Source organism: Pseudophryne corroboree, chromosome 8, assembly GCF_028390025.1.
Source record: "Pseudophryne corroboree isolate aPseCor3 chromosome 8, aPseCor3.hap2, whole genome shotgun sequence".
Lineage (NCBI taxonomy): Eukaryota > Metazoa > Chordata > Amphibia > Anura > Myobatrachidae > Pseudophryne > Pseudophryne corroboree.
In genome coordinates this window covers 8,482,434-8,503,671 of record NC_086451.1, presented here as the reverse complement: position 1 = coordinate 8,503,671, position 21,238 = coordinate 8,482,434, and the positions used below count along the sequence as shown (strand labels likewise).

At 51.7% G+C, this 21,238-nt stretch overlaps 1 protein-coding gene across 6 annotated transcripts in view; it reads right to left on the bottom strand.

The window, feature by feature from the left end:
* Window positions 1-21,238, bottom strand: part of CACNA1B (calcium voltage-gated channel subunit alpha1 B) — a 377,678-nt gene that overhangs the window by 210,821 nt on the left and 145,619 nt on the right. For all 6 annotated transcript variants that reach the window (XM_063935876.1, XM_063935872.1, XM_063935871.1 and 3 more), the window contains one exon: window positions 3,296-3,399. In XM_063935876.1, coding sequence (XP_063791946.1) covers window positions 3,296-3,399 — 104 coding nt within the window. The remainder of the gene's footprint in view (window positions 1-3,295; window positions 3,400-21,238) is intronic.

The window sequence follows — 21,238 nt, the reverse complement described above, 5'->3', positions numbered from 1 at the left end:
CTGATTACAAAGGACAGGAATAGACATTATGATCATGGGTGGGTATAATGGGTGGGGTCACACATAATGGGCAGGGTTATACATCATGGGCAGGTCTATACATAGTAGGTGAGGTAGACATAACAGGTAAGACAAGGTACAATGGGCAGTGGCAAAGTAATACTCAGGTGCAGACACTCCAGGTGTGGCCAGTCATAATGAACAGAGCCAGACATTATGGGCAGGGCCAGACATAATGGGCAGGGCCAGAAATAATGGATAGGACCAGACATAGTGGTGGGGCCAGAAATAGTGGGCAGGGACAGATATAATAGGCAGGACCATACATAGTGGGTGGGACCAGACATAGTGGGCAGGATCAGAAATAATGGACAGGACCAGACATAATGGTGGGGCCAGACATAGTGGGCAGGGCCAGATATAATGGGCAGGACCAGACATAGTGAGCAGGGCCAGAAATAATGGGCAGGACCAGACATAGTGGGTGGGGCCAGACATAGTGGACAGGGCCAGATATAATGGGCAGGACCAGAAATAGTGGGCAGGGATAGGCATAGGGGGCAGCGTCAGGCATAGTGGGCAGGGCCAGAAATAGTGGGCAGGTATAGGCATAGTGGGCAGGGTCAGACATAGTGGGCAGGGTCAGGCATAGTGGGCAGGGTCAGGTATAGTGGACAGGGTCAGGCATTGTGGACAGGGACAGACATAGTGGGCAGGGTCAGGCATAGTGGGCAGGGTCAGGTATAGTGGACAGGGTCAGGCATAGTGGACAGGGTCAGGCATAGTGGGCAGGGTCGGGCAAAGTGGGCAGGGCCATATATAATGGGAAGGGTCAGACATAGTGGGCAGGGCCAGACATAGTAGACAAGGACAGACATAGTGGGCAGGGTCAGACATACTAGGCAGGGTCAGGCATAGTGGGCAGGGCCAGACATAGTGGACAGGGTCAGAGGTCAGACATAGAGGGCAGGGCAGACATTGTGGGCAGGGCAGACATAGTGGACAGGGTCAGAGGTCAGACATAGTGGGCAGGGCCAGACATAGTAGGCAGGGTCAGGCATAGTGGGCAGGGGCAGACATAGTGGACAGGGTCAGAGGTCAGACATAGTGGGCAGGGTCAGACATAGTGGGCAGGGCAGACATTGTGGGCAGGGCCAGATATAGAGGGCAGGGCCAGACATAGTGGGCAGGGTCAGAGGTCAGACATAGTGGTCTGGGCCAGACATAGTGGTCTGGGCCAGATATAGTGGGCAGGGCCAGACATTGTGGGCAGGGTCAGACATAGTGGGCAGGGCCAGGCATAGTGGGCAGGGTCAGAGGTCAGACATAGTGGGCAGGGTCAGACATAGTGGCCAGGGCAGACATTGTGGGCAGGGCAGACATAGTGGACAGGGCCAGATATAGAGGGCAGGGCCAGACATAGTGGGCAGGGCCAGATATAGTGGGCAGGGCCAGACATAGATGGCAGGGTCAGACATTGTGGGCAGGGTCAGGCATAGTGGGCAGGGCCAGGCATAGTGGGCAGGGTCAGAGGTCAGACATAGTAGGCAGGGGCAGACATAGTGGGCAGGGCCAGGCATAGTGGGCAGGGTCAGACATAGTGGGCAGGGTCAGACATACTGGGCAGGGCCAGGCTTAGGCACTTAGCTCAGTGAGACAGGACAGCACCAGAAGGAGTGTGGGGGAAGGGAGAGAACCAATGATCATTTTTCCAGTTGCCATCTTTTTAAACTAATTCCAAGTTAAAACGCTTTAAATATGTCATCCATTACCGCCCCCCCCCCCCCCCCCCCTCCTCAGCCAATAATGGCGGACACTGGAGATTTTCAGTCCAGAACCCCTCTGTCCTTCTTCCAGGAGGAAGCGCTCCAGTGCTACCGGCGCTAAGTATCCCAGTTGTGTCCGGGGCAGGGAAACAATATTGGGAGGGGGGATGTGCACTGATAAATGGGGGAGGACGACCAAAGACTGAACAATTTGAACAATTGAATTAATCTTATATTTCATTTTCTATTGTCAGATTGTTTCCTTTTAACAGGATCCACACCCTTAGCCCCCTGTAAAGAGAAGAAAGGGGCTGGCACGCAGGCTTCTGCAGGACTATACGTATATGCGTCAGCTAATATATCTTATGGAAAGGTCAGTACGACGACATATTTGCTTTAATATTCCAAGCAAAAAAAAAAAAAAGATTCACAGGAATAGAAGGAAATGAAAGAGGATGAAAATAGCGTAGTAAGCTGGGGAGCGAGGCGGAGATGAAAGGATAGCGGGCCCGTGGACGTGTGTCATACTCCGCTCTCGCTGATGAATAATTTAGTCTGGGAGCTGAGACGCACGGAGAGATCCTGCGCTTCGCTGTTCACCCCCTGTCGGGCCCACTGATAGGTCATTCCGAGAGACGCCAGCAAACAAGTCTCCCTGGCGGGGGGTTATCTAACAACAATGCCGCCAGCGCTATAAGGACGGAGTGTTGCCCGACTGCGTTTGTCTGGTGAATCGGGGCGATAAGGGGAACGATCGCCCTTATCGCCAGGAGAAATGGGTGATAGGGATTGATAAATAGCCCCTGGTGTCTCCGCTAACTGCAATGTGTAATCTTTATACAGCTACTGGGGGATCTCTAATTACAGTTACTGTGATTAAAGGGGACCCCCTCCCCCTTTTCCATTCGCAGTGTGTACCGCACTCTGCTCATGTGACAACAGCTCAGGGAAGCAGAGTGTAGAAGGCGGCTGTTCCGTGGGGGTATATACGCCTTAGCCAAATCCCTAGCATATGACACAGAGCTGTTCTCCGGATACACTCGTATCCAACGCAGGCGGGTTGTTTCCCCAAGAACCAAAAATAAACAGCACTGTTTGATGACAAGGACGCTGCTGAAAAGCAGAGAGGAAAGCTAGACGACAGAACAGCGGAACCGGCAAAATTTCACCCCAAACACCCTAACAAATACCTATCTATATACTATAGACACAAAGGGGTATATTTACTAAGATGGGAGTTCTATTTAAGATGGGTTGTTGCCCATAGCAAACAATCAGAGTCTACTGTACTTCTCATTTATCTAATACCTTCTAGAAGATAATACCTGAAATGTGATTGGTTGCTATGGGCAACATCCCATCTTAAATAGAACTCCCATCTTAGTAAATTCACCCCAAAGGATCCAGACACTCACCCCGATAGGACCCACTCACCCCGACAGGACCCACTCACTCCGATAGGACCCACTCACCCCTATAGGACACACTCATCCCTATAGGACCCACTCACCCCGATAGGACCCACTCACCCTGACAGGACACCCAGGACCAGGTTCAGCATGAAGAAGGAGCCGACGATGATAAGAGGAATGAAATACAGCCAGTTCCACATCGCTCCCACGGCGTCATTCGTCTGCAACACACAAAGATGGGGATTATTTAACACAGGGATACATTGGGTCAGACATGGGGGTATAAGGAGTGAACCATCAGTTAGAGCAGTGGTTCCCAAACTGGGCACCCTGGGGTGCTGTGGGGCACTTGCAGGGGTGCTGCGGGGCACTTGCAGGGATGCTGCGGGGCACTTGCAGGGGTGCTGCGGGGCACTTGGAGGGATGCCGCGGGGCACATGCAGGGGTGCTGCAAGGCACTTGGAGGGATTCTGCGGGGCACTTGCAGGGGTGCTGCAAGGCACTTGGAGGGACTCTGCGGGGCACTTGCAGGGGTGCTGCAAGGCACTTGGAGGGATTCTGCGGGGCACTTGCAGGGGTGTTGCGGGGCACTTGCAGGGGTGCTGCGGGGCACTTGGAGGGATTCTGCGGGGCACTTGCAGGGGTGCTGCGGGGCACTTGCAGGGGTGCTGCGGGGCACTTGGAGGGATTCTGCGGGGCACTTGCAGGGGTGCTGCGGGGCACTTGCAGGGGTGTTGCGGGGCACTTGCAGGGGTGCCCTGGGTTGAAGAAAGTTTGGTAAACCATTGAGTTAGAATAATTACAGCAGATCATTAGCAATCTCTTCTGAAATATAATGTGCTAAAATAACACTGGTACAGCGCCATATTATTGTGATATATCCATAATCTTATAATTGCCACACAGTCCAAACCCTTCTCACCCGTCACTGGACAGACGAATAACCATGCCAACAATAGAATACAATAAAGGCACTAGCTGTGTCTTCTGCCCCCTGAATAAAGCCGCCCCATTCCAATGCCTACTTTGCCAAGCCCTGAACTCTATAATCACATCACATAGATTGATCAGCCGGGAGCCCATCAGCAACCCTGACACGTGTAAGGCTGTCAGCGCGGTAATCACTCATCACACACTGGCGCCGAGTAACGCAACAGTCTCCCGGGTTCTCTGCCATCAGTATTATTTACTGGTACAGAACACACAGCGGCATGAGGATAATGGGGAGCACCGTATTCTGCACTCCGACTGCCGGGTTCAGAACCTTTGGCTGTATACGTTCCCGTATCAATAAACACGTTTGTTGATAAGTATTTTGGAACTACAAGATGGACTCGTCAGAACGTAACTGTTCTGTTACCTTGTTAAATAAGACGTATTGGGCCTAATTCAGACCTGATCGATTGCTAGCGTTTTTTGTACCGCTGCGATCAGGTCAGAACTGCGCATGTATATGCACCACAATGCACAGGCGCATCGCGCGGGTACAAAACTGTTCGTTGCTCTGCAATCCATTCGCATGGACGATTGCAAGGTGATTGACAGGGAGAAGGCGTTTGACCGTTTTCAGGGAGTGGTTGGAAAAATGCAGGCGTGTCCAAACGTTTGCAGGGCGGGTGTCTGACGTCAATTCCGGGCCCGGACAGGCTGAAGTGATCGCAGCGGCTGAGTAAGTCCTGGGCTGCTCAGAAACTGCACAAATTCTTTTTGTACCGCTCGGCTACACATGTGATCGCACACCTGCACAGCTAAAATACACTCCCTGGTGGGCGGCGACTAAGCGAACGCAGGACTGCAAAAAACAGGTAGCGAGCGATCAGGTCTCAATTAGGCCCATTGTTTCCTGAGCTCTGTGCTTTCTAGCCAAGTATTTATATCAGGGATGGTTATGTATAACCAATCACCTTGGACATATGTTGACATTGTATCCAATGAAGCAATTAAAAAAAGGTCTAGGCTTAATTATATAAATGCATGGCTAAAAAGCACGCAAACAAAACATGTACTTAGCTAATGTCACATGATGGCGTATACAAGCCAATAAAGTAATCTGAAGGTGGATTCCTATAATGAAAGGTGCCCAATGTGATAGATTCTGGGGCAGATGTATTAAGCCTGGAGAAGTGATAAAGCAGTGATACGTGGAAGGTGATAAGGCACCAGCCAATCAGCTCCTAACTGTCATTTTTCAAACCCGTAATGATTGGCTGGTGCGTTATCACCTTCCACGTATCACTGCTTTATCACTTCTCCAGGCTTCATACATCTGCCACACAGTTCTTTTTGGAGTACTCACATATAATTACCCTGAATGGGTGCTACAGCGTTTTGTTCTGAAATCTACATCGGCGTCTGCAACCTGGGAAAACTAATACAGAGACTGGGACGCTGAGAACACAGCGCACTGGGTAATATGGAAAGTCCCGGATCAGCTGATAAATGACTGTGTCACAGCGCGCAGCACAAATGTCCATTAGTCAGTGGGATTAATGTGTCCGCATGTGACAGGCTGAAGCCACACGGCCATTGTCAGAGGTGTCAGACGCTTTCTGGATGCTAAATTGGGGACATGTTAAAAATAAGGAAAGGTCCTAATAGTAATTTCACAGTAAATTATGCTGTAATGACACTTAAGAAGTAACTTGTGCAGTCATTAAGGCTACACTCTACTCACACCTCCCAACACTCACACATGCAAACACTCACACCTCCCAACACTCACACATGCAAACACTCACACCTCCCAACACTCAGACATGCAAACACTCACACATGCAAACACTCCCACCTCCCACAATTCACATTACACCACACAGTAGTACCCCAGCCCTATACACATTACACCACACAGTAGGGTCTGTTATTCACATTACACCACACAGTAGTACCCCAGACCTTATACACATTACACCACACAGTAGGGTCTATTATTCACATTACACCGCACAGTAGTACCCCAGCCCTTATAAACATTACACCACACAGTAGGGTCTGTTATTCACATTACACCACACAGTAGTACCCCAGCCCTTATACACATTACACCACACAGTAGGGTCTGTTATTCACATTACACCACACAGTAGTACCCCAGCCCTTATACATATTACACAACACAGTAGGGTCTGTTATTCACGTTACACCACACAGTAGTGTCTGTTATTCACATTACACCACACAGTAGTTTCTGTTACTCACATTACACCTCACAGTAGTGTCTGTTATTCCCAATACCCAACACACTAGCACCCCAACCCTTATACACATTACACCACACAGTAGTACCCTGGCCCTTATACACATTACACCACATAGCCCCTTATACACGTTATGCTACACAGTAGAGCCCTTATACATGTTATGACATACAGCAGAGCCCCTTATATATGTTATACCACACAGTAGTACCCCGCCCCTTATACACATTACACCACATAGTAGTACTCTTATAAACATTATGCTACACAGTAGAGCCCCTTATACATGTTATGCCAGACAGCAGAGCCCCTTATACACGTTAAGCCGCACTGTAATACCCTGGCCCTTATACAAATTACACCACATAGTAGTAGACTTTATACATGTTATGCTACACAGTAGAGCTCCTTATACATGTTATGCCAGGCAGCAGATCCCTTTTTTATATGTTATGCCACACTGTAATACCCTGGCCCTTATACACATTACACCACATAGTAGTACCCTTTATACACGTTATGCTACACAGTAGAGCCCCTTATACATGTTATGCCAGGCAGCAGAGCCCCTTATATATGTTATGCCACATAGTAGTACCCAGGCCCTTATACACATTACACCACATAGCACTACTCCTTATACACATTATGCTACACCCCTTATACGTGTTATGCCAGACAGCAGAGCCCCTTATATATGTTATGCCACACAGTAATTCCCCCAGCCCTTATACACATTCCAACACACAATAGTACCCCTTATACACGTTATTCTACACAGTAGACCCCTTATACATGTTATACCAGAAAGCAGAGCCCTTAAAAACATGCCATACAGTAGTACCCCAGTCCTTTACATTACACCACATAGTAGTAGCCCTTATACACATTACGCTACACAGTAGGGGCCCTTATACATGTTATGCCAGACAGCAGAGCCCCTTATACATGGTATGCCACACAGTAGTACCAGTTATAAACATTACACCAAACGGTAAAGCCCCTTATACACATTATGCCACAGTAAAGCCCATCCTCCTCATTCCTTCTCCTCCTCATCATTCCTCCTCATCATCATTGCTCCATCTCCTCATCCTGTGTTATATTTTGTGGGTGGCAGGGTGCAGGTGCGATCACCTCGCCTCTGCACATAGGAGTGGCTGACTGCTACCTCTCACCCTAGCCCAGCACACAGCAGCGTGTGCTGCACTGGAGGATAGAGGCTGCTGAAGCAGCAGCAGTCAGTCCTGTCTCCCTGCTTGCCCGCTGTCTGCAAAGGGGAAGGAGGGGGACAGGGCAGCGAAACCCGGCTGGGCCTGGGTAAACAATACCCGGCCATCTCAGCGCCACTGATAACATGAGCAGGGGAATGGAGGCAGCAGGAAGCGACAGACTGAGAGTTATATAGTGGGAGGAGCAGTGTCCCCAGCAGCACAGAGTATATCAGGAGATGAGTGATGTGTCAGTGAGGACAGGGCTGCATGTGACAGGGGCAGTGACATGATGTGAGGAGGGGAATGGAGGCAGCAGGAAGCCACAGACTGAGAGTTATATAGTGGGAGGAGCATGGTCCCCAGCAGCACAGAGTATATCAGGAGATGAGTGATGTGTCAGTGAGGACAGGGCTGCATGTAACAGGGGCAGTGACATGATGTGAGGAGGAGAATGGAGGCAGCAGGAAGCCACAGACTGAGAGTTATATAGTGGGAGGAGCAGAGTCCCCCAGCAGCACAGAGTATATCAGGAGATGAGTGATGTGTCAGTGAGGACAGGGCTGCATGTGACAGGGGCAGTGACATGATGTGAGGAGGGGAATGGAGGCAGCAGGAAGCCACAGACTGAGAGTTATATAGTGGAAGGTGCAGGGTCCCCAGCAGCACAGAGTATATCAGGACATGCATGATATGTCAGTGAGGACAGGGCTGCATGTGACAGGAACAGTGACATGATGTGAGGAGGGGAATGGAGGCAGCAGGAAGCCACAGACTGAGAGTTATATAGTGGGAGAAGCAGTGTCCCAAGCAGCACAGAGTATTTCAGGAGATGAGTGATGTGTCAGTGAGGACAGAGCTGCATGTGACAGGGGCAGGGACATGATGTGAGGAGGCGAATGGAGGCAGCAGGAAGCCACAGACTGAGAGTTATATAGTGGAAGGAGCAGGGTCCCCAGCAGCACAGAGTATATCAGGAGATGAGTGATGTGTCAGTGAGGACAGGGCTGCATGTGACAGGGGCAGTGACATGATGTGAGGAGGGGAATGGAGGCAGCAGGAAGCCACAGACTGAGAGTTATATAGTGGAAGGAGCAGGGTCCCCAGCAGCACAGAGTATATCAGGAGATGAGTGATGTGTCAGTGAGGACAGGGCTGCATGTGACAGGGGCAGTGACATGATGTGAGGAGGGGAATGGAGGCAGCAGGAAGCCACAGACTGAGAGTTATATAGTGGGAGGAGCAGGGTCTCCAGCAGCACAGAGTATATCAGGAGATGAGTGATGTGTCAGTGAGGACAGAGCTGCATGTGACAGGGCAGTGACATGATGTGAGGAGGGGAATGGAGGCAGCAGGAAGCCACAGACTGATAGTTATATAGTGGGAGGAGCAGGGTCCCCAGCAGCACAGAGTATATCAGGAGATGGGTGATGTGTCAGTGAGGACAGGGCTGCATGTGACAGGGGCAGTGACATGCTGTGAGGAGGGGAATGGAGGCAGCAGGAAGTCACAGACTGAGAGTTATATAGTGGGAGGAGCAGGGTCCCCAGCAGCACAGAGTATATCAGGAGATGAGTGATGTGTCAGTGAGGACAGGGCTGCATGTGACAGGGGCAGTGACATGATGTGAGGAGGGGAATGGAGGCAGCAGGAAGCCACAGACTTAGAGTTATATAGTGGGAGGAGCAGGGTCCCCAGCAGCACAGAGTATATCAGGAGATGAGTGATGTGTCAGTGAGGACAGAGCTGCATGTGACAGGGGCAGGGACATGATGTGAGGAGGAGAATGGAGGCAGCATAATTCCACAGACTGAAAGGAGAAGGGTTCCCTAGCAGCACAGTGAGGTTTTGCAACAGGAAGGAAATGTGGTGCCTAATGCAGCTCTATATGAAATGCTCACACTGTACATGTAACCTGTACTATTACAGCTAATATACCTCACTGGGGAAGTCCTCAATAATCACGGAAGGCATGGTCTATTCTAACATCCACTCACATATAACATACTGGGCTGACGCTAGCAGAAATGTAGGCGCTAGACAGTTTTTGGTGCCTGTATACGTTCCTCCATAGAGATACATCAGAAAACGAGGCACAGCTCACCGTGCGAAGCGTCTCACTTGCGGCTTTGATAATGTAATGGTCCTGCACAGTACAATACATTACATACGATGCACTGAGGATTATAAAGGAGCCACTGCATGTATTCCATTACCACATCCCCACCTTCAGAGCAACACAACAGCTAATCAGGTGGATAATGCATGATTAGCCTGTACTAGTAGTTAATGAGCAGGAAGACGCTGGTTACAGAGCAGGCTGGGAGATCGCTGCATTCCGGCCCTACAATGGTGACAGTGAAATATCACTGTACAATCAGTCACGAGGGTGAGGTGGTGGTGGTAGGTATAGGGGGAGTGGCAGAGGTTGGCGGTGAAGGGGCAATCACATCATCATGTGACGGGAATTGGGCGGTGCTGGGTGGCCGCAGGCAAGCTCCAGGAGATTTGACTACTCTTCCGGGTGTCCGGGAGAGCCAGAAGCTATTCGGGGGCCTCCCGGACATTCCAGGAGCCTAGGCGTGTGCGCGCCAAGTGGTTACAAAAGACTGGTCCACCTTCAGCAACACGCAAGACCCCTGCGCAATGCGGGTGGAAGGCGCTGGGGATTGTCTTGGGGTAGGCAATAACAGGCAATGACATCCGTAGTATACAGGCAATGGCTCTCAGAGCGGCCTTAGTATCATCTATATACTCTATCGCATAATACCATAATATGAAAATGCTTCTATATGGCATTTCCATCATCTCTCCCGTGGCGCGGTCCTGGATATCTAGGAGGCATTAGCAATAACGCACAGTACCTACTGCCTATGGCCGCCATACAATTACATCTACAATTCTCATTTATTTCAAGCTAAAGGGAAATTAAATACATTTAAATGCTTCAGTAAACAATCTGGTATTTTACTAATTAAAAACTATTTACATAACCTTTCCATAGCTACAGACAGAACCTGCGGCTCCGGCATCTCACAACATATTGTTCTCTGATGATCATAACAAACAACGAGACAACAAACACGCAGACTAACGAGGGTGTACGGGACCCGCGGGGTGCGGAGGACGCAATTAGGGGGGATTCTCCGGTAAGTGGGGGGCGCAGTCCATTTTATTTCTCCGCAGATGGACACAAGGCTTCAATGTCACAAATGGCATTTGCTGTTGCTACTGTATTGCAGATATATTTGGCGCAATGGACTCTATGACTTAGCCGCGCTGCGTCCCACCAGAGACTTTATCTTAAGACTTGCCTTTCATTCGCATCACTAATGCGAGAAAAGTACAATGCGTGGGCGCCCTGACTACTGGCGCTGGCATTCGTGGTGTAATCTGGGTAAAAAGACCGAAGACAGATGTCCGATACAAGCGGCCCGCGTCGTGTCTTACGTCACGTATCATTATACCTAATCCGCGATTTTGTACCAATTCGTTGGTAAAAGTACTAACCTATTGTCCATGGTGGACTGTAAGTCACATTGTATGTGGCTACGATGTGAATAAGATACAAAATAAGGGATAAAGGGGGTCATTCCGAGTTGATTGCTTGCTAGCAGTTTTTAGCAGCCATGCAAACGCTATGCCGCCTCCCACTGGGAGTGTATTTTAGCTACAGAGCGGCTACAAAATAATTTTGTGCAGTTTCAGAGTAGCTTCAGACCTACTCAGCGCTTGCGATCACTTCAGACCATTCAGTTCCGGATTTGACGCCACGAACACGTCCTGCGTTCACCCAGCCACGCCTGCGTTTTTCCTGGCACGCCTGCGTTTTTCCAAACACTCCCTGAAAACGGTCAGTTGACACCCAGAAACGCCCACTTCATGTCAATCACTCTGCGGTCAGATGTGCGACTGAAATGCATCGCTAGACCCTGTGCAAAACGACATAGTTCGGTGTGGGTTTACGACGCGCTTGCGTATTGCGCCTCATACGCATGCGCAGAACTGCTGTTTTTTTTAGCCTGATCGCTGCGCTGCAAACAAATGCAGCTAGCGATCAACTCGGAATGACCACCAAAGCACGTATCGCTAACCATACCGGAGCGTCAAAGTCAAGTGTCATGAGTCACATGGCACAACAACGTTAGGCGTGGCTCTGTACTGCTCCAGTGATCGGTGACCCCAGCTCAAAGCGCAGTCAGTGTTGGTTCTTTGTACAAGACTCTTTGGGAATAACTATATCCCAAAGCAACCGTTACCCACCGGGGGCGAGACGCATCAAGCATTGCAATTTGGATGCGATGCATCTCGCCACTCAACGCATGCATATAGGTGTGTATTAACGCCATATGCATGAAGAGTTCAGCAAAGGACGGCTCTGCCAATAAGAGTTGTCCTTAGCGGCGTGGGACTTCCGAGTTTATGACCCGGGAGTTCGTCTGTGCGTGTGTCATATGATGCAATGTCATGGGGGGTACTGGTGGGGATCCGACTGACTTCTATTGGGTAACGCCATCTTTACCGGGTCCAAGCTCTGGAATTAATCGCATTGCGGAGGTTGGTGCATATGCGAAAAGCGGGCAAATATCTGAAAATGGCATTTTTCGAAGGTTTGACGCAAAATGCCCTTTGATGCATCCTGCCCCTGGTGAGGTCATGCCCCCTTATATATGCATGAGGATTAATCAATAATAATGGCACCAACATATAAATAGAACACATTTTCAATTATAGAAAATATGTAATACAGGTGAAACCACACAACCACAGAGTGGGGTATGCAGTAACAGCGGAAGGATCTAGGGGGGAAATTCGGACCTGATCGCTAGGCTGTGTTTTCGCACAGCAGGCGATCAGACACAAACTGCACAAGCGTATGCACCGAAATGCGCGGGCGGGTCGCAGGGCTACAAAGCGGATCACCGCTCAGCGACAGATTTGTGCAACGGATCCGTTCACACGGGCAATCGCAAGGAAGAGGGCGTTTGTGGGTGGCAACTGACCGTTTACTGGGAGTGTTTGGAAAAATGCAGGCGTGTCAAAGCGTTTGCAGGGAGGGTTCCTGGTGTCAATTATGGCCCCGGAGAGGCTGATGTGATCGCAGCGGCTGAGTAAGTCCTGGGCTGCGCAGAGACTGCACAAGATCTGTTTGTACAGCTCTACTACACATGCGATTGCACAGCAAAAAAATACACTCCCCCTGTAGGCGGCGACTATCTGATCGCAGCACCGAAAACCAAAAACTGCTGCCCAGCAATCAGGTCTGAATTACCCCCCAGCAGTTGGTGCTGCCGTTAAGACCGATCCACCGGTCGAGCTCATAGGTAAGGCAGCCGGTAAAGCCAATCCTCCGCCCGAGCTCATAGGTAAGGCAGCCGGTAAAGCCAATCCTCCGGCCGAGCTCATAGGTAAGGCAGCCGGTAAAGCCAATCCTCCGGCCGAGCTTATAGGTAAGGCAGCCGGTACAGCCAATCCTACGGCCGAGCTCATTGGTAAGGCAGCCGGTAAAGCCAATACTCCGGCCGAGCTCATAGGTAAGGCAGCCGGTAAAGCCAATCCTCCGGCCAAGCTCATAGGTAAGGCAGCTGGTAAAGCCAATCCTCCGGCCGAGCTCATTGGTAAGGCAGCCGGTACAGCCAATCCTACGGCCGAGCTCATTGGTAAGGCAGCCGGTAAAGCCAATCCTCCGGCCGAGCTCATAGGTAAGGCAGCCGGTAAAGCCAATCCTCCGGCCGAGCTCATAGGTAAGGCAGCCGGTAAAGCCAATCCTCCGGCCGAGCTCATTGGTAAGGCAGCCGGTAAAGCCAATCCTCCGGCCGAGCTCATAGGTAAGGCAGCCGGTAAAGCCAATCCTCCGGCCGAGCTCATAGGTAAGGCAGCCGGTAAAGCCAATCCTCCGGCCGAGCTCATAGGTAAGGCAGCCGGTAAAGCCAGTCCTCCGACTGAGCTCATAGGTAAGGCAGCCGGTAAAGCCAATCCTCCGGCCGAGCTCATAGGTAAGGCAGTCGGTAAAGCCAATCCTCCGGCCGAGCTCATAGGTAAAGCAGCCGGTAAAGCCAATGCTCCGGCCGAGCTCATAGGTAAGGCAGCCGGTAAAGCCAATCCTCCGGCCGAGCTCATAGGTAAGGCAGCCGGTAAAGCCAATCCTCCGGCCGAGCTCATAGGTAAGGCAGCCGGTAAAGCTAATCCTCCGGCCGAGCTCATAGGTAAGGCAGCCGGTAAAGCCAATCCTCCGGCCGAGCTCATAGGTAAGGCAGCCGGTAAAGCCAATCCTACGGCCGAGCTCATAGGTAAGGCAGCCGGTAAAGCCAATCCTCCGGCCGAGCTCATAGGTAAGGCAGCCGGTACAGCCAATCCTACGGCCGAGCTCATTGGTTAGGCAGCCGGTAAAGCCAATCCTCCGGCCGAGCTCATAGGTAAGGCAGCCAGTAAAGCCAATCCTCCGGCCGAGCTCATAGGTAAGGCAGCCGGTAAAGCCAATCCTCCGGCCGAGCTCATAGGCAAGGCAGCCGGTAAAGCCAATCCTCCGGCCGAGCTCATAGGCAAGGCAGCCGGTAAAGCCAATCCTCCGGCCGAGCTCATAGGCAAGGCAGCCGGTAAAGCCAATCCTCCGGCCGAGCTCATAGGTAAGGCAGCCGGTACAGCCAATCCTACGGCCGAGCTCATTGGTAAGGCAGCCGGTAAAGCCAATCCTCCGGCCGAGCTCATAGGTGAGGCAGCCGGTAAAGCCAATCCTCCGGCCGAGTTCATAGGTAAGGCAGCCGGTAAAGCCAATCCTCCGGCCGAGCTCATTGGTAAGGCAGCCGGTAAAGCCAATCCTCCGTCCGAGCTCATAGGTAAGGCAGCCGGTTTAAGCTTATTGGTAGTTTTTGATGTCTGAATAAACAATTTAATGATAAAATACTGAGGTCTTAATTTAAGTCTGCAATTTATAGCTTGGTCCCAGCTGGTAAATCTTTACAACCTTCCGCCAATAAAAAATGTTCTGCGTGCCACGTGCAGCAAATGTGCCGGGGGTTGTTAACCCCTGCTCTTGGGCGAGGTGCATAAAAACGCTACTCCAGTCCATCTGAACACGGCCATTGGGGTAACTGATAGAACTACATGTGTTATGGGTTTTTTTTTTTAAGTTATCTACATATTATTATCTTTTATTAGATATAAAGTGAAGATGATTCATGACAAGATGTTAAGTTTGAGCAGAGATGTGTCAGGAAGCGGCACCTCCTAGCTGGGCCCTGTGTGAGCAGCACTGTGCGCGCTAGTACGGCGAACGTCTATCGGTACTGGGTAATATGCGCGTGTGAGGGCACCACGCAGCCTGTTCTAGATCACTATGTATAATAGATGCGAGTTTCATTCCCGCTCAGCTGCATCCAGCTTCTGAGCTCTCCCCTACGCACAAACAATCCCAGCTCTTGCCATGGGCGGCCGAATTAAAGGGCCCATTCAGCGAATGGTTATTAAGTGGGTAAACTTGCGCCACGTTACATTTTTTCGCACAGTACTTGTTCCGTGTCAGTGGGCCTGGCATCTACACCGTCTTTCACTGACTGCAAACAGAGTCTTGCAGACCTTTCTCCTGATTTAGATGGCAGTGACGCGCTTTCCACGCCCAGATGAACGTTAGGCGCCCATAAACGCGCAGTTTTCAGTGGCATAAGGATGGTTGTTGTTCAGTGACTCAGCTGGTTGGGGAAGTGGCGCGGCTGCGGCTATTCGCACCATCACACCCCATCCTGCTCGCTAAACAAGAGAAGCTGAATTCAGGATGCAGGCCTATCACCCCACCGCCCTGGAGACATTGGAAGTCGCAGCTGTGAGAAACAGAAGAGGGGTTCTCTTGTTGCCTTGGGTGTAAAACCGTCCTCCATCTCTGAGGGTCACCCCAAATCGGCCCAGCAGTGCCTGACAAGGAAGGGTCACACAGGTGCGCCCTCTCCCAGAGCTCCCAGGTGTTCTCCTCACCTGCGGCCGTGCAGGTATCTCCGCACTATTTCCCGTAACCTGCCCATCCCTCCTCTGACTGAGAAGCATCGCTCAATACTCAGCCTCTGCCAGGAAGGCCTGGTAACTCCCGGCCCATGAATGATGAATGAGTTCTCAGATGTAAGCTGCCGCCTGCTCTGTTCTGACTCCAAGCGCTACACAGGCGGCCTCTGATTTACCCTCACCTCAGGAATGGGGGTGATAAAATGACAGTACGGCCACTTAACGGTACCTAAAACCTCACCCACTTCCATTATACCTATTGCATCCGAACTTCTCCCAGGCAGCGAAACCATCCGGAGCTTTCTGATTATCTGAGGTGAAATGCAGCATCTGAGGGAAGCTCGTCTGATATCAGCCCCCGCTCATTCCTTATCCGGGATGTGCGGACAGATTGCAGGAGAGACAGGCCCCATTTATTTTCCCAGCAATCCCTGTCAGCACCTGGCATGGATTCTACAGCCAAGGGACAGAAAGGAACCGGACACCGCCTTGCCCTCAGCTGGAGCCAAATAACCCTAAAATAGTTATTTCCCTGCCCCCCATCCTTCAGCTTTGTGCCCTTTGTGTACCCATGGTTACCGCCCTGCAATGAATATTCATGAGGAGAAAAGCAACAGGAGCAACAAAAGGGCCGGTCGCCCATCTGTGGCCGTGATCGCTGATAAATCGATTGAATGCAACCGATCTAATGCTACAATAGAGATGAGCGGATTCGGTTTTACTCGGATTTACTCGGTTTTCAAAATGGCATCTTATTGGCTCACGGATGTCATGTGTTTTGGATAGCCAATCAGATGCCATTTTGAGAACCGAGTAAATCCGAGTAAAACCGAATCCGCTCATCTCTAGCAACAACATATGCTACATAATGCTACAAAATACAGCCCTCGTCCAACACAGCAACCAAAACGCAGAAAACAATATGCCCGCGCTCGGTTTTACCCATATACTTGGTACCAGACTTCGTGGCTCCGTTGGAGTGAGATAAACTGGAGAGAGATAAACTACCAGCCAATCACCTTCTAACTGTCATGTCACGGGCTGTGTTCGAAAAATGACAGTTAGGAGCTGGTTGGTTGGTTGGTACTTTATCTCTCTCCACTTAATTTCTCTTCAAGGCTTAGTACATTGACCCAGGCCTCATATGGCTCTGGGTAAAATCCCTATGTTTTATTTGCTAGACACACAGATTACAGGATATTATTGCTAGCGCCGATGACAGCAAAGGAGCAGACTAGAATGATTTGTAGGTTCTCTGTCTGGCCCGTCCACCCAGCAATCCCTCAGTCACCGCCGCTGTACCGGCACGTGTGTAACGCCCTACAGATGAGAGAACAAGTCTAGGGCGTCATATGTCCCAATACCGGAAGTAAATGGCTTTTATGTTTCACCTAGCTGCCAACTTTATTGAGAAAGACACTGAACCAGTCTCCTATATCCACCGTGTCTGCCCCTGTTACAGATATTGGCATCAACAATGCCCAGGTGCCACCAGTCCACACTGCAGACATACAGGCACAGACAGACAGACGACATACACAGGAAGGTAACACAGGACAGAAAGACAGACAGACAACACGCGGACAGGCAGCGGCACAGGTGGGCAGACAGGCAAATAAATAAATAGAAGCAAATTACAAACAAAAGAAAATTCAGACCAGTCCATTTGTAAACTAGACAGCATCAGAGACTGCAATTTCCTGAGCGGACACCTACACACTGTCAGCCACCAGTAACCGCTGGATAAGGGTGCACCCACTCCGTAATACTGTGAGACTGGTGCACAGTGCCGAGCTTGGATAAGGGTGCACCCACTCCGTAATACTGTGAGACTGGTGCACAGTGTCGGGCCTGGATAAGGGTGCACCCACTCTGTCATACTGTGAGACTGGTGCACAGTGCCGGGCCTGGATAAGGGTGCACCCACTCCGTCATACTGTGAGACTGGTGCACAGTGCCGGGCCTGGATAAGGGTGTGCCCGCTCCGTAATACTGTGAGACTGGTGCACAGTGCCGGCCTGGATAAGGGTGCACCCACTCCGTCATACTGTGAGACTGGTGCACAGTGCCGGGCCTGGATAAGGGTGAACCCACTCCGTCATACTGTGAGACTGGTGCACAGTGCCGGCCTGGATAAGGATGCGCCCGCATCGTCATACTGTGAGACTGGTGCACAGTGCCGGCCTGGATAAGGGTGTGCCCGGTCCGTCACACTGTGAGACTGGTGCACAGTGCCGGTCCTGGATAAGGGTGTGCCTGTTCCGTCACACTGTGAAACTGGTGCACAATGCCGGGCCTGGATAAGGGTGTGCCCGCTCCATCACACTGTGAGACTGGTGCACAGTGCCGGGCCTGGATAAGGGTGCAGCCACTCCGTCATACTGTGAGACTGGCGCACAGTGCTGGGCCTGGATAAGGGTGTGCCCGCTCCGTAATACTGTGAGACTGGTGCACAGTGCCGGCCTGGATAAGGGTGCACCCACTCTGTCATACTGTGAGACTGGTGCACAGTGCCGGGCCTGGATAAGGGTGCACCCACTCTGTCATACTGTGAGACTGGTGCACAGTGCCGGGCCTGGATAAGGGTGCACCCACTCCGTCATACTGTGAGACTGGTGCACAGTGCCGGGCCTGGATAAGGGTGAACCCACTCCGTCATACTGTGAGACTGGTGCACAGTGCCGGGCCTGGATAAGGATGCGCCCGCTTCGTCATACTGTGAGACTGGTGCACAGTGCCGGCCTGGATAAGGGTGTGCCCGGTCCGTCACACTGTGAGACTGGTGCACAGTGCCGGGCCTGGATAAGGGTGTGCCTGTTCCGTCACACTGTGAAACTGGTGCACAATGCCGGGCCTGGATAAGGGTGTGCCCGCTCCGTCACACTGTGAGACTGTTGCACAGCGCCGGGCCTGGATAAGGGTGCTCCTGCTCCGTCACACCGTGAGACTGGTGCACAGTGCTGGGCCTGGATAAGGGTGCTCCCGCTCCGTCACACTGTGATACTGGTGCACAGTGCCAGGCCCGGATAAGGGTGTGCCCGCTCCGTCACACTGTGAGACTGGTGCACAGTGCCGGGCCTGGATAAGGGTGCTCCTGCTCCGTCACAGTGTGAGACTGGTGCACAGTGCCGGGCCCAGATAAGGGAGTGCCCGCTCCGTCACAGAGTGAGACTGGTGCACAGTGCCGGGCCTGGATAAGGGTGTGCCCGCTCCATCACACTGTGAGACTGGTGAACAGTGCCGGGCCTGGATAAGGGTGCGCCCGCTCCATCACACTGTGAGACTGGTGCACAGTGCCATGTCTGGATAAGGGTGCTCCCGCTCCGTCACACTGTGAGACTGGTGCACAGTGCCGGGCCTGGATAAGGGTGCTCTCGCTCCGTCACACTGTGAGACTGGTGCACAGTGCCGGGCCTGGATAAGGGTGCGCCCGCTCCATCACAGTGTGAGACTGGTGCACAGTGCCGGGCCTGGATAAGGGTGCGCCCGCTCCATCACACTGTGAGACTGGTGCACAGTGCCATGCCTGGATAAGGGTGCTCCTGCTCCGTCACACTGTGAGACTGGTGCACAGTGCCGGGCCTGGATAAGGGTGCGCCCACTCCATCACAGTGTGAGACTGGTGCACAGTGCCGGGCCTGGCTAAGGGTGTGCCCGCTCCATCACGCTGTGAGACTGGTGCACAGTGCCGGGCCTGGATAAGGGTGCACCCGCTCCGTCACACTGTGAGACTGGTGCACAGTGGAGAGCCTGGATAAGGATGCGCCCGCTCCATCACACTGTGGGACTGGTGCACAGTGTCGGGAAAGAATAAGGTTGCGCCCGCTCCGTCACACTGTGAGACTGGTACACAGTGCCGGGTTCGGATAAAGGAGTGCCCGCTCCGTCACACTGTGAGACTGGTGCACAGTGCCGGTCCTGGATAAGGGTGCGCCAGCTCCGTCACACTGTGAGACTGCTGCACAGTGCCGGTCCTGGATAAGGGTGCACCAGCTCCGTCACACTGTGAGACTGCTGCACAGTGCCGGTCCTGGATAAGGGTGCACCAGCTCCGTCACACTGTGAGACTGGTGCACAGTGCCGAGCCCGGATAAGGGTGCACCCGCTCCATCACACTGTGAAACTGGTGCACAGTGCCGAGCCCGGATAAGGGTGCACCCGCTCCATCACACTGCGTGACTGGTGCACAGTGCCGGGAAAGGCTAAGGTTGCGCCCACTCTGTGACTTAGCACCAGCATCCAGACTCTGCTAGTGCAGCCAGGGGTTTATGCTATGATCGGCCCATAAAATGAGGGCATTTATTTTGGTGCTTTAGGGCGTTCTCCAGGGATGAGCAGCGTTGATTCATCTCTGAAGGTACAGGTAATACATTCCCCCATCTTTTTATTTTTTGCTGGTGCTGTTGAAGTGGTAAATAGGAATCGATGAGATAACAAATGATCTGTGAGTGATATCCCAGCGTTCGGAAGTGGCAGACAGTAACACGCTGGGATCCATCCATCACTAGATGGGGCGGCAGCTTACAGCCCGGCTGAAGGCAAAAGCTCTGACTCAGGCAGATTCACAAGATGCAGGAAACATTCACTTACAAGGAGAGAGAACTCCATCAGTCTGATGACTGGAGACAGGAGGAGATGTCAGACTGGATCAGTCAGTAAATACCAATTACACAATTAATGGGCATTTATAGTGCAGGGAAGCGTGGCGGCGGTCTTGCGGCAATTAAAATATGTATCCCCCTCTTTTCCACCCAAGACTTGGACCCACAGTTATCGCAGGTGACCAACCAGTGTTACAATTGCCGAGACTTCTAGAATTTTACCGCAATTTAAACGGAAACAAATTCTTACACGGTTCTAAGCGTAGCTAATTACTGGGGCATTAGTCCTGACCAGGATATTGGACGGTAAGTGCACGTGGCAAATCAAGGGCGCTCTTACAGCAAGGGAGGGATTGGTGACAGCCCAACACGTCAGATGTACTAGACACGCCCCCGAGGATTTAGCCATGCCCTCTGCGCATCGGATATTCCTCTATCTGAGGTGGCGTGGCCCTGTCCCAATTTAGAGATTTTGGGGCAGATGTACTAAGCCTTGGAGAGAGCTAAAGTACCAGCCAATCAGCCTCTAACTGTCATGTTACAGGCTTAGTACATCTGCCGCTATAAATGTGACACAGCCTAGGGAGTAAATGATATTCCAGTTTTCCCTATTAAATTATTGCTCCGTTAAAACAATGGCCAGACTCACCGTTAAATTGGCGATGCCTGCAAGTCGCGGGTGCCCTTTAATTCTCATGGTTTACTCAATGAAAATGTAAGGTATTTTGGGCCTAATTCAGAAATGATGGCTGCCGTGCGTTTTTGCAGCAGTCTGCGATCAGATAGCCGCCGCCCATAGAGAGTGAAAACCCGCCCCGGGCAGGTGTGCAAATGCATGTGTACACCGTGCAAAAATTCCGCCAGACAGCGGCCATCTGCAAATCCGTTCGCACCTCACTCACCATGGAATGATTTTTCCAGTCTGTGCGCAGCCCAGGACTTACTTCTACCGTGCGATGAGAACAGGCTGATCGGGGCCGGAGCTGACGTCACACACCCGTCCTGACAACGCTTGGACACGCCTGCGTTTTTCCTGACACTCCCAGAAAACGGGCAGTT